Genomic DNA, 14,034 nt, shown 5'->3' with positions numbered 1-14,034 from the left:
TAGTGAAAAAAAAATGTTAGAAACACAATCTGACAGGTCCAAAATGCTTGAATGAATAATAAATAAATCTAAAATAAACAAGTAAAGTCGAAGGAATAAAGTTTTTTAAAGTTTTATCATTGTTATATCTTGGAAACACGAGTATTGATTTCTCATCCAGAACAGGACCGCATTGAAACTTGTATCGGCTCTGTTTGGGCCCGCCAGCCGCATGTTGGTCCCTGTGACGTGTGTCCTTCCGCGCATGCGCAGCTCGGGGCAGCCTGTCAATTCAAAGCGAGCGAGGGAAAACCGGCTGAAGTCCTCTGGTAAGATTTAATGTGATTATTTCCATCCTGAGAGACGGCGTTTCCTCCTGTCGATGCTCAGCTTCAGAACAGAACGGGACTCATGTCAGAAAAAAGGTTTTAAAATAGTTTAGAAACAGTTCTTGACGTGTGGCGAAAAACGCGACCTGCGCCACCAAACTGCATTCAGAAAGTGTCACGTTTTGTATTTTATTGTTCACTGGCTCATAAATTCAACACGTAGATTACATTTTTAGGCTTTTTATCAATCCATACTAATGTATGCCAATTTCGGCTGACACAAAAGTTTGTAACTAAATGATTCCATGGAGAAAAATCACGCTTTTAAAAAGCTGCTCACCAAAACAACACGCCTCTTTCGCCACCTGCGAACTCAAAATAAATGTCAATATCAGTGAAATAACGCGAAACATTTTAAAACCTTTATCTGCCGATAGCACACACAGGATGTGTCCATTCCCAAAACATCGTGGAATGTTTTCTGTTTGTAATGTGTTATTATCAGAAACAAAAAAAACCTTTAAACGAATGGATTTTCCACGTAGTTCCGCCTGACATTATGAAACGCTTGATCTTATTGTCTCATAAATAATGCAACTCTGGTTAAAATCACGGATTGAATGTTAGTTTAGCAGGTTGTTGTGGTTTGATGCTAACGCCGAAGCTAACTCGGCTAAAAGTGAACATTAGATCCGTTCAGAAGGAAATAAAATGATTAAATTTGAACAGTTTTAGATCTTTGGTCTAAACATCAATGACATTTATACTTGATCACTTTTGGTGGCACGTGACTGCTCCAGCCTTTATAAATAAACAGCATTAAACTACACTGTCATGCACCTCTGAACTGTACTCACTGAAAATATAATACCATAAAATACACAGATCTTACATATCATTGTTACATACCACCATGAGATTAACAGATATTATCATAAAAGGATCAAATACTACCATAATAAACAGATCTTACCATGACACTGGTATATACCACCATGAAATAAACAGATATTGCCTTAAAATTGTTTGATACATCTTAGAACAAACAGATATTCCCATGAAATGTTTTTTTTTATATCAGTTAGAAAAGCCTCCATCAGTAAACGTATGTACCGACAAGAGAAGTGTAACTAAGAGGAAAAACAACTGAACAGACTTATATTGATGAGAACACCGCTGCTGTCCGAAGCATGAGCTTCTGCAGGAGTTTGAACTCTTCTCCTCCCTCGACCCGTCACCACGCCTCCTCTCTTGGACCAGTATTCACAGACCCTGATCCCGACCCTGCAGGTCTGGAGATGCACTGATCCACTTGCCAGGTCTGATCCGTGATTCATGACTGATTGTTGACTTGCTGTTTCACACATAGCGATGATGAGGATGACCCTTGACCTGCTGGCCTGTGGCGCGGGTCTTTTGGAGCATGTGATCCAGTCTTGAGTGGTGCTCTCAGCCTTAATGGACCGCTTTCAGGCTTCTCCCTCTGATTTCTTCTGCCTGCTTTGTTCCAATAGGTGTGATTGTGTTTGGAAACAGCTCTGCCCACTGACATTTTCCTGAGGTGCTGCTTGGTTAATCACATGAAAGCAGCGGAGAGTGGCGCCTAACAACTCGGAAAATTGATTTAGCTGCTTTATGGCACTTCTTTTTGGGCAAATGGTAGAAAATTGAATGTGGAGCTACACGTGTAATCAGAGTCCCGCTGGTCAGCGGTCACGACCAGCAGGGCTCTGATTGCACATTCTTCCTCCAACAATCTAACTGGATGTCTGAATGGTAGCAGGAGGCTCCCCGTGTCGAGCACAAACACATTACTGCAGTTAGCACTGAGCGGATTACTGAACTGATAAAGTTGTTGTGGCAGTATTTGGAGCCATCAGTTCCAGCCGAGCAGGCTGAAACCGTTTGGGAGGAAGATGGGGGAACCGGGGTTGCAGTCTTATGGCTGTTTTATTTGATGTGTTTTTAGTGTGATCAGGGACCACAGCGTGAGCTACGCCCTGCAGCCCCGCTTCCCCATACAGCTTTAGTTATTCCTCTCTGGAGTCCTCCCGTGAGTCTCTGCAGGTTTCTCACCTTTGGCTGTAATAGGTCTAACCACTGTTGCTGAGTGACACCGGGGGACAGTGTAGCACCAGAGACAGGAAGTGGATGTAATTAACAGAGCTGCTCCTCTCAGCCTTTCTGTGAATGGAGTCTGGCTCTTGCTCGTCCTGCCGCCGCCCTCTCCAGGCTGCTCAGACTCAAACGTCCTCTGGTGCTTTTGAAGCTTTTTGCCTCGTACTGTGAGATGGATCACAGGACAGCTGACCCCTGCGACCTCCTGCAGGACGGCAGAGCGAGGGCGGCGAAGATGTTTGACTTTTGTGTCGCCGTGACAACAGATCCGTCTCCTCTTGGTCTCGGTGGCTGCTGCATTGAAGAGGTCTCCTGCTACTCTCTCCTCCACACATTTCACCTGATGAAAGGCAGGTTGGATTCACCGGAGGAGCAAAGAGAGTCTCAGACACGAGGTTCAGTCTCCAGCGTTTGACTTGGTGTGTATGAAAACAAAAACCAGACCACATTTAGGTTTGTCTCATGGCGATGTTCGTCACTGGCTCCTTTTGCATGACTTGCTCAAGGACGCATGTAAATAAGGAGTGAGCGTGATGGAGGATAGAACCTGCAACTTTGTGGTTGAAGGACGATCCTCATAGAGATGCAACAGTTCTCCGTGGAACATCGAACCGTTCGATACGCCCTGATGGACCGCAGGTTTTTGGGTTCAGTAATCAATGTTGCATCTGTGCTTTATAGGCCTGTGCGCGTGTGTGAGTGTGTATTAATGCGAATTAATGTCCAATCACTGTTGTGGCTCCGCCCACTGGCCCCCTCCGCCATGGCTCTTCAGCAATCAGCTCAGAAGAGAAGCCGTCTGTCCAGGGGAGACCTGGAGTCCGTTACGCTGAGGTCCAGCCAGGCCTCACGAGCCTCGTCCAGCTGGTCTCAGCTTGAGCAGATCGATCTGGTGGTCCAGGGAGAGAGCTGAGAACTGGTCTGTTTAGCTCTGAGCCCGGTCACCAGGCCAGGGCTCTGTTTGCGGCCCAGTACCTAAAGATCCTTGTTATTTGGGAGCGCTGATATAAACTACACAAGAACACTGTGTTGTTTGTGTACACACTTATCCTCATCCCATTAAAAGTGTAAAAGGAAAAACACACCTTTGTTGAACATGCTGTGTATGTAGTGCTGGAAAAAAATCCAACTTCTAGTTTTTTTACCTCTTTTACGTGCAGCTCAGGCTTTTGAAGAAGAGATTATGAGTTCAAACTGCTGGTTCAGATATATCGCTGCTGAATAAATCTTAAAAGCTGACTCACATGATGTGCATTTCTGGGGGAAATGTGGCTCCTGGTGTCATCTGTAGACATTATCATTCAGTTTATTTCACAATCTGATGTTTAAAAATCACAAAAATCTGCTGTATCAAAGAATTGGAAAAAAATAAAAAAAAAAATGCATGAAAAATGGCTGAAGAATGGAACAGAGAGTCTTCTCATGTCTTCTCAGCCCTGCTAACACCCTCTACTCCGTCCTGTTCCCTGAAGCAGGCTGATCTATGGTGACTCCATACTTCATAACAATACATAACGTAGGAATCCCTGATGATGGACCGTCGGCGGTTCATTGGTCTCCTGTTGATCAGTGTTGTTGTCCGGTTGCGTTCTGACGCCGTCCAGGCGGAACGCCTCAGCTGAGCTGCAGTGGAGGAGCGACTCGCTCAGGAAAGTGTTTCCTCTACGCTTCAGGGCGAGAAATGCCGCAGTGTTTAGAATAGCAGCATCAATTTCAGGTGCTTTTTTTTCTATTCAGAGAAACACAACAAAGCTCGCTCCGCTTCCCTTTTCTCTCCACATCTATTCTGGGAACTGCTTCATTTCTTTTTCGGCGCCTCTGTTGAAACTCAGAAAAAAGACGGAGACAAAGATTATGCAAATGCCGGAGCAAATAAGGATTGTGGCTTGGCTAACGCCTGCAGCGTCAGCCGAACCAACACGGAGGACACTTTGGGATTCTGACACACAACCACCGTTTGTCAGTGACGAGGGGGAAAGCGTCCTTCCTCCCGCTCCCTCCTCCGTCCTGATTGGCTGAGCTTCCTCAGGACGGATTAATTCACGTCTTTTCATGCTGTCTCACTTGATTTCATGACAGAAGCATTGTTAAACCGTGCACAGCAGCTCCCACTGAGAATTACATTTCAGGCTTTTTGCGGAGCCGACAGGAGATTTGGGTGTAAAGTCTCAGTGTTTTATGGAAGCAGCATCGTGTACCTAAAACTGTCTTACCGTCAACAAGAACAATCACTTCAAACAGGCTCCAATGACAATCTGTGGTTCAGAAAATCAGTTTGCTGAAAGTGATCTGTTGTCTGAGGCGATGGTTTCTCAGCAGCTCATTAACATCTTTAATGGTCGTAGTTAAAACCGCAAAACAATTTATTATGGGACCTGCAGTCAGCAACTTTAAAGCATTCCTTCATTTTGAAACACATCTCCACCTATTTTAAATTTTTACAGCCCAGACGCTAAAGCTGATTTACTCCTAGCTACAAAACGTGTATCGGAGCTTTTCAACGGGCCTCGTTCCGACAGCAGCTGCCACTTGAATTGTGACCTCTGGGAATTACAGGCTCCCACATAATTAGACACGCTGCAAGCTGCAGTTTACGTGTTCAGACAAGGAGAAATTAATATTTCATTAAAAGCCTGGAGAGTACCCAGAAAGGTGTGTGAAAAACCTGGAAATTCTTGATCAGGCGCTGGGTTCGGAGCAGGAGAAGTGGGATACGGAGTTTTGTGGAGTGAGCTCAGGTTACGTCCTGTTTGCAGGAGCCACGTTGTTCCACTCTGTTTTCCGCTGGTGTTCTGTGGACGATTGTCTCCGAGCCGCTCTGTCTTCTGACCCTCACTCCTTCACATCTGTGCTGAACAGCCGACCGCCGTCTGTTAATCGGCGTTAACACCATTGATGTTTCCATTACCGCACAGGAGTCGCTTTCTTCTTATCGGCTCCTGGTAACAAGAGGTTCTCCTCGCCGTGCCTTCTGGGAGCAAAAACTCCTCCAGTCTGCAGGAGCACAACAGCTCCTGGACCTGCCTGGACGGTTCTAACCCTGCGAGTCAGGAGATAAGATGCATGGATTAAACATATCCCCACTGCACAGACAGCCCTCTGCACTCTGCAAGCTTCTCTAGATGAGGAACAATCAGAACAGCTCTTTGCACAACAGAATGTTCTTTAGTAGCCAGCAGTTCATAAAAGAAACGAGCGCTGTGAGGAAGGCATTTTTAATCATTGTATTATTATGTCTATAATTTCCTACTGCACAGAAAAAGAAAATGTTTCCTTTTATTTACCTTTTCTAATTAAGTTACCAGATGCTTGTTGGCCAGATGTGCTAATGCAGTGGCTCTATGTTGGGGCTGGACGATACAGGAAAAAAAGCATATTGATTAAAAATCGATATGCTGCTAGCTAGTAGCTGTTAGCGCTAACGCACCGGAAACAAATCAACCTTGAAGCTACAATGAACCTTCTACTGAAACGTGTGGATACTAACCTCCACAGAGCGCCAGCTGTCGCCGGGCCTACGAACCACGCTAACCCCGTTCAGGCTGACGGAGCTCACTTTGTTGACCCCACGGTGTGAGAAGGCTGAGATATCTGATCCCGATACCTGGTCGGTGCGCCCCTCGTCTGTCCTCATGTTGTGTTTCCCTGCCCCCACAGTGCAGACTTCAAGCGCTGCTCCAGGCTCTTCCTTCCAGCCCCTCCTGACCCGATGAGCCCTCAGGAGGCACCTGCTGGACCGACTTCCTCTGTTCTCCTTCTCTCAATAGGTGTAGCTGCTCGAGCGTGTGTCTCTTGGCATCTGGAGATTTTCTGTGTGTGTGTGTGTTTTGGAGTTCACCTCCATTCATAATTAATGGGTGTACTTTGGAAAAACGGAGATTGTAAAACAGCAATTAGGGCAGTGAGTTGACGGCGGTCCTCGGAGGATGATGGAGAGGGTTGTTGGAAGTGCGCGGCGCTCGCTTCGCCCTTCCACTGGGTCAGCAGGGCCGCATTAGATTAAAAGGCTCGTATCCACTGGTGTGTGTTCACTGCTGGGCCAATTTGTGTTCGCACTTAAAAGAAACGGAGAGAGAATTGATTTGCTTTTGCCAAATTATACGGTCAGTGTCAAAACGTAACGCAGCCTGAAAACTCTGGCAATTTACCTGCAAACAGTTACTGAAAAAATAAAGAGGAAAGGAAAACATCTGCTCAATTCAAGAGAAAGTTGGGTGTAAAGGAGAAATCTCATTAAAACGGTGTCAGGCTGTGGAGTAGAAATGAATCTGCTCACAGATCTTTTCAGTAATTATCAGGTTCTGGAGATGTAACGTTATTATTTCCATAAACCCGTGCATTCTTAACAACATAACACCAGCAGCATGTCAGATGCTGAAAGTAACACATTTTACCTTATTGTTAAAATTTATCTGGCTCATTGTGAATTCAGTGGCAGCAATTTAAAAAAAAGAGGATTATTCTGAAAAATAAGAGATTTCCACGCTGAGTTTTAAAGGGATACTTCAACATTTTGGCAAATTGGCCCATTTAGCGCAATTCCTTAGTCATTTGAACAGCATACTTACTGTTTCTGTGAGGGCGAGCTGTTGTTTATCCAGAGGCGAGTCGGGGAAGGTTTTCGGGACGGACACAATGGAAGTGGATGGTATTTTTGTTCCCCCTCGTCAAACTCATCAAATACACAATCCAACAACCCCAAAACACTTTGGTGGACACGTTATAATCCACACATTCACTACGCTGTGGAACACCAACAAATAATATTGTAGCGTTACGACACTGAAGCAAATACTGGGAACTACTTTTTCTTTTGAAATCACTACGCCCAGACGCCATGTTTAGTAAGTAGTTCCGTCTTAGCAATCTTCACATAAACAACTCAGTCTCGTAATTTTGCATTAATATTTCACAGCGTAGTGAATGTGTGGATTATAACGTGTCCACCAAAGTGTTTTGGGGTTGTTGGATTGTGTATTTGATGAGTTTGACGAGGGGAAGTAAAAATATCGTTCACCTCCATTGTGTCCGTCCTTAAAACCTTCCCCGACTCACCTCTGGATAAACAACAGCTTGCCTTCACGAAAAAAGTAAGTATGCTGTTCAAAATGACTAAGGAATTTCGCTAAATGGGCCAATTTGCCAAAATGTTGAAGTATCGCTTTAAGAGCGTTGTAGGGATGTGAAGATCATGAGGATCTTTGGTTATAGATGGATTTTTCTATAAGTGTCTGTGTGTCTTTACAGCAGGGCTGTGAGCGTGCAGTGTCTTCAGAAGTATCCACGATTTGAAGAAACACGGTTCTGCAGGTCTGGACTGGTGCCTTTGAGTGGTTTAAGCTGCTGGCTGGACACTGTGGAAGGTGTGTGTGTGCGTGCGTGCGTGCGTGCGTGCGTGCGTGCTGTGACCAGCTGGGATTGAAACCTGCTGCTGCTGACGGCTCTCTGCGGGTTCATCAGCTCTCACAGCGGAAACACACTCCGCTAACAGCTGCTTTCAGCTCAGTCTGCTGCTCCTCCTGGATAAACAGCAGTGTCCAGGTACTGGCTCAGGAGCAGCTTCACCTTCCATCAGCCGCTCTTTATTTTCTGTTGGTTTTTTTTTTTTTAATTTCAAACTTCAGAGAGAGTTTCCAGCCTGGCAGCCAGTCTGGTGTCGTGGTTATTGAAGGGAGCAGCGCCGCAGTTTGATGTCTTCTGTTGAATTAAACTGTCACTGCATGGCAGGTTCAGATAATGACATTTGACTGACGTGAGGAGAGAAAGTGCAGGCAGAAGCTGAAGTGAAGAAGACGCTGGTTTGGACGCTGTGGCTCAGTCACCCTGTTTGGAGGGCATTCTGGGGGTAAACAGGCTCGTTATGTGACCGCAGAGCGCACTCCCACCCCGGCAGTGCAGCCCTGCTCTGGTCCTGAACTGCTGTACCCGCCCTGCCTGGTGTCTGGGGGACTGATCCCCGTCCCCCCGTCCCCCCGTCCCCCGTCCCTGTGACCAGTGTTTGTTTGGATGAACTTGAGTTACCCTCTGAATTAATGAGCGTCCCCGAGAGCAAAGAGAGTTTCAGTGATGCTCAGAGGGGCAGGAAGCACGCAGTCTGTTCAGAGGGGGGTGGGGGGGCATCGCCCCGCCACGGGGATCACCTGAACGTACAGAGGTCACTAATGGAATGAGGGTTGTCATTTCTATAGACGAGTAATCCTTGAGACGATCCGAGAAATCAGATGTTTAGAATGTCGGCATTAGTTTTCTACACGATGACACCCGTCATCGCTTCTTCTGTTTCATTTCCCACCATTCTTTTTTATGTCTCTGCTCTGATAACAGCTGGTGGCCATAAGCGCTGTGTGCTGGGATTTTTCTTTTTCAAAATGCCTGCAGGAACTTTGCTCAAAATACCGAACAAAAAAGATGAAATCCACCTTTCTTTTTTCTTTTTAAAGGACCCCTATCATGGAAAATGGACTTTCATGAACTTTTAGCACTGTTAGTGCTGAAAGTTTGCTACAAGTGTCCATGTGTGCCTGTAGAGAGCCGGACTGGAGACGCTGACGCTCATTTTAGCTGTATACTCAGTGTCTAAATGTGAGAGGAATGTCTCCACGTGATCCAGATGATCCTGTGGTCAATATTTGAGATGATTCTGTCGTAAATGTAGACTTTATTGGAAAATCTCTGTTCAGTTCAGGAGTGAACACCACAGACACCAGAGCGTTCGTTATAACCGATCCCCTCATGTGAGCCTGTACGGTAGCAGCGCGTTGTGTTTTGTTTCAGGCTCAACAAACTGGTAGTTTAACTGCACTTCCATCGGTGTCTGTCTTGACTCGCTGCTGACTGATCATTTCGTGGTCTTTGCCATTTTGTGAATGTGAATGCGGCCTGGAGGCCTGTGGCTGTATCTCCTCCTCCGAGGCTGTATCTCTGCCGGTCGCTGCCTCTGTCAGAAGTAGACTTCCTGTGCATCGTCACACGGCGGTGCGCCGAGCTGCTTCTGGGGGAATAAGCACAGTCCAGAATGAGTTATTACCCTGCAGCCGCCGAACGCCAGCTGGCTGCCTGAAGAAACTCACAAGGTAACTGCAGTTTCTATAAACTCTGGTAACATCGCCAAGGGGATTAAAGAAAAGAGAAATCCTTTCCTTCACAGTTCTATGACCAAATCAGCACACAGCAAAGGCCGAGTGTGTTTTTCAGAATCAAGTAAAAAATATCGACATGGCAATGTATATTCCTATATGGTAATATCGTAGTACTGTCATATCGTGACTCAAGCATCGTGAGATCTATCGTATCACGAGGTTCTTTCCAACGCTCACCCCTAATCAGGACTCGGCTTTTTTCAAAAAAAATGTGCTAGGCCATGTTTCAGTTGTAACCGTCCGATTCTTCCACCCTGAATGTTCATATTTGCTCATTCAGGCAGTATTTTAAAGGCTTTCACTGTGAAACCAAATCATGTGGAATTAAAGTAAAAGGTTTCACAGTTGGTGCCTCGTTCATGTTCTCATCTTGCATTATGAATGCATAATCAAGCCCCTGGTCTAGATTTATTGTTCCAGAGTAGTTACAAAGAATACGGACCAACAGATTGTGATTTAATTTTTACGAAGCTGCCTGTCATGAAGATGGACAGAAACCTTTTCCACTGAACTCCAGTCAGTTTAAAGTTGACTCGGAGTGACTGCATGTCGTAGGAACTCCTCCAACCCGTCAGGAGTTATTGTGTTGAAGAGAATATGATGAGCAGAAAACAAACGACCAGAGCTCCTAATCTGTGATGTGATCGGTCACTGATGACGCAGCCGATGAACCCTGGTGGACGGCAGAGGATGTCAGCGGCCAGTGGCTTCAGTCTTTCTAGGAACGTGCTGACAGACACCGATCCAACCTGCGATCTCCAGTTTAAAGTTCAGTCGAATCGTCGGCCTCATTACCCGCATAAACCAGACGGGAAGCAGCAGATGTGTGTCGACAGCACGGCAGGAGGGTTAAAGTCTGCGAGGCGTTTCAGAGAGAAGCCCGGGAAAGTGTTGGCCGCGCTCCCAGCAGGTAGCGCGCTGCTTCCTGTCAGAGCTCGTTAGTTTGATTCGGGGAGGATTTGACTGGCGAGTCCCTCGGTGGTACCTCCTCGACCGAGGACGGCGGAGCCGGGAACAGCCTGCGAGGCAGACGAGCTGCTCAGTCGACCGCGCAGTCAGCCGACTCAGTCAGGCAGAAAACTCGGTCAGGGAAACGGAAAAAACAAAATCAAATAAACCTCTCTGATTCTGACCGCGGGGAGGGAGCCACCGGCCTCGGGCAGGGCGGGGGGAGCGCTCCATTCATGACTTCTGAGGTGCTTCGCAGTCGCACCTTACACCTGCAGGTCCTCCGGCCCCGGAGCTGCTCGCCATCTGATCAAATGCCATTTAGGTGTCAGTGATTCATGCTGCACTCATTAAAACAAGCAAATCCAGCTCAAAGAAGCATCAAGAGGTGATTCTAGATGTCACTTCGTGTTGGACTCATAATCTTGTTGACTTTTGCTTCTTCGTTTGGAACAGTTTCAGAAAACAGGTAGCAAATCAACCTGCAGCTGAACGTGACATTCAGGAATGCAATGCAACACTTACGGATATGATACGTAACGTAGCGTCAATCTCTTTGAGCTTTCAGCAGTGCTCTTTCTCTTCTTTGACCCAAAGCATTGCTTATTGCAGCGTCCAGTGCTTCAGACACGATGTTGTTTATGGGTTTTAGTCATGAGGATTGAATCAAAAGGTTTTCATGAGAACAGATTCCTGCCTTTGTTGAGACAGTCCAGTCATAGAAGTACTTGTGTTTACCAGAACCAGTCCCGACGCTCCGGCACTATCGGACACTTTTGAAGACAGCGTTGAAACCTCTCTAATCAGCAGAAGCAGCAGGCAGGTAATCCTTGTTTCAATTGTGTCCCGCAGGTTATCTGGACGCCATGTCCGTGCACGTGCTGGTGGCCGGGGCGGGGCCAGATTCCCAGCTACCATCCCACTTGACCAGGATTCCCATCTCCAGCGTCAGCACCGGCACCGACTCCACCAACAGGACAGTGAAGGTGAGTTCACAGCCCCAAACCGGCCGGCGAGGAGCAGCTGCTTCATATCAGCAGGTTCTGGTCTGGAGGGGAAATGAAGATCTCACATGTGTTTATGATGTGTGTTTATTTCAGGGCTCTCTTTTTGGTTGTTAGTAGGGATGTCCCGATACAACTTTTTCACTTCCGATACGATGCCGATACCGATACGATATCAGCGCGAATTATACATACTTTGTTACTTATTTTTTAATGTGGAATGTTGGAAAAGTCTTGATCAAGTGATGTTACACAGAGAACAATAGTCAGAAACAGTAGGTATGAGAAAAACTGACCCATTTATTATTAACCAATTGTTTACTAAAAAATTTAACCTTCAACATAATATCTGCAGTGCTCTACAGTTGAATAAAATAAGAAAAAAAATACATTAGAATATGCTGAAAAATAACCTAAATAACTCCAATAAAACCAAATTATACTTTTAAATTGCGAACAATTCCAGTCCTCTTCAGTTATTTTTTACTGTCAGTAAATGGTGGAACAACTGAAGGCGAGGATGAAAACAACAAAAACAACACAATACTGTCCACCGTCCACCTGCTCAAAGCTCATCGTTCACAGCTCCGGGTTCACTGACTGGCTCTTAGTCTTCACTAACAGAGAGAACTTGCTTCAAACGTGCGATGAGGTTGGTCGTATTAAACGTTCCGGGTTCTCTGCCACCGCAGGAAACTTCTGCAGGACAAGTGTTGCACTCAGCTGCAGCGTCTCTGTCCGAGTTTACGGTAAAATTCTGCCACACGGCGACTTCCTGCTCCTACAGTAGCGCACACACAGAGGCAGCGGTGTGATCAGGTGGGCTCTGCATGCTGGATCAGAGACGTTCTATTGGCTGGGTCCGGGTGCTCTTCTTCTTTGGCGTTTGTAGCAGACGGCAGTAACGTTAAGGTGCATTACTGCCACCTACTGTTTGAGAACGTGAACCACAGTCACCTCTGGATAGAAGTGCTGGAGCGGAAAATGGACAGCTTATATCGGAGATTTTAGATGCAATCCGATAAAATCCGATACTCGTTTTTTGGCTCATATCGGACCGATATCCGATATCAGTATCGGATCCGGACACCCCTAGTTGTTAGTGGGGTTCAGAAAACTGAAGTCTTCTACTTGTTTAAGTGTTGTTGAGACTCGTCCGTGTGGTTTTCATGTGGGTGGGATTTAAAGAAGTCTTCTGTTCGGACTCACACAGCTTCCTCAAATTGCAGCATGGCTGAAATAAGAAACTGAAACCCACCAAACAATTCCATTTTCTTACCTTCAAACGAACCATTCGGCACTTCTCAGGCTCCAAATCAACCGTTCCAAACAATAAGGGGAAATCCTCTATTTCAGAAATGCCTTTATGCCTGATACCGTCTTAATTTCCTTTCCACCATTGCTTATACTTCAAACTGTCCAACACAAGTGCTTGTGATAGAAACGGTATTTTGTTTGTGTGTTAATTCTGCTCAGATGTTCAGAGTCTGTCTGAGGAGACACTGAGTTGACACTGTGTGAGAACGAGGGATGCAACGGTACGCGGCAAAACATTGAACCGTTCGGTCCGCTCGGCGCGGGGCAATACACCCTGATGGACCGCGGTTTTTCGGTTTTGTGATTCATTTCACACAGCTGCTTTTCAGCCCGTCGTTTATGTGTATGCACCTGTCTGGACGGATAAAAAAGCCTCTCTCTCCGCGGGCTAATGTCCAACCGCCGCTGTGTTGCTGCTCCCGCTGCAGAGCTGCTTAGCGCCGTTGTTCTTCTTCTTCTACACACTGCTGCCTCTCTTGGTGAAGTCCAATATCACTGCAACAAATACGCTGTTGTAACTGTAGCCCGGTCGAAGTGCAGCGATAGTTGCCAGGTCTGCTTACTATCAGCTTTTTATTTTGAAAAGTCACTTGTCAGTGTTGGCAGTCGTCAGTTGAGAGATTTTTTTTGTTTTTTTGCTTGTTCCAAAGTGCCGTTTTGGGCTTTTCTGCTCCCAAACCCAGCTGAGACCTGAGGCATGCCCCTTTCGGTGGCTCCACACACATCCACTTTATTGCGTATTTTACTGAACAAATCTGGCAACACGGAGTGCGCCTACAGAAAGCATGTCCAGCGAGAGCGGCAGAGTCGAGAGACAGAACTTTGAAGAGGCATCAGCTTGGTTTAAATCTCCGGTGTGGGTGAACTTCGGTTCATACTGCTGTATAATGTACACAAGCAGTCAGGCAACAAGAGGATATTTATTATTTGAAAACACTATGTTCAGTATCTGTTATCATGAGAGAAGCGCCTGATATTATACATTACACCAGTGATAATGTAATTTGTTAATGTTTACAGTGAAATGCAGTTTCTGCTGGCAAGCAAAATAAAGGGATATTTTTGGGAGAAAAAAGTTGTTCTGTTTATGTGCAAAATGTGTACCGAACCGAAACCGTGGCGCAAAAACCGAGGTACGGACTGTACCGTGGGTCGTCTGTACCGTCGCACTCCTAGTGAGAACACTGCAGCTGAAACGCG

General features: G+C 46.1%; 1 protein-coding gene across 2 annotated transcripts in view; it reads left to right on the top strand.

Annotated features, from left to right (window-relative positions):
• The first annotated feature begins 267 nt into the window (after positions 1 to 267).
• Positions 268 to 14,034, top strand: part of LOC115391926 (protection of telomeres protein 1-like) — a 47,555-nt gene continuing 33,788 nt past the window's right edge. For both annotated transcript variants that reach the window (XM_030096357.1, XM_030096356.1), the window contains exons 1-2: positions 268 to 308; positions 11,366 to 11,499. In XM_030096357.1, coding sequence (XP_029952217.1) covers positions 11,380 to 11,499 — 120 coding nt within the window. In that variant the 5' untranslated portion in view covers positions 268 to 308; positions 11,366 to 11,379. The remainder of the gene's footprint in view (positions 309 to 11,365; positions 11,500 to 14,034) is intronic.

This window comes from Salarias fasciatus, chromosome 7 (assembly GCF_902148845.1).
Source record: "Salarias fasciatus chromosome 7, fSalaFa1.1, whole genome shotgun sequence".
In the NCBI taxonomy this organism is placed as follows: Eukaryota; Metazoa; Chordata; class Actinopteri; order Blenniiformes; family Blenniidae; genus Salarias; species Salarias fasciatus.
The sequence above is the reverse complement of the archived record's forward strand: the minus strand, read 5'-3'. Positions and strand labels throughout refer to the sequence as shown.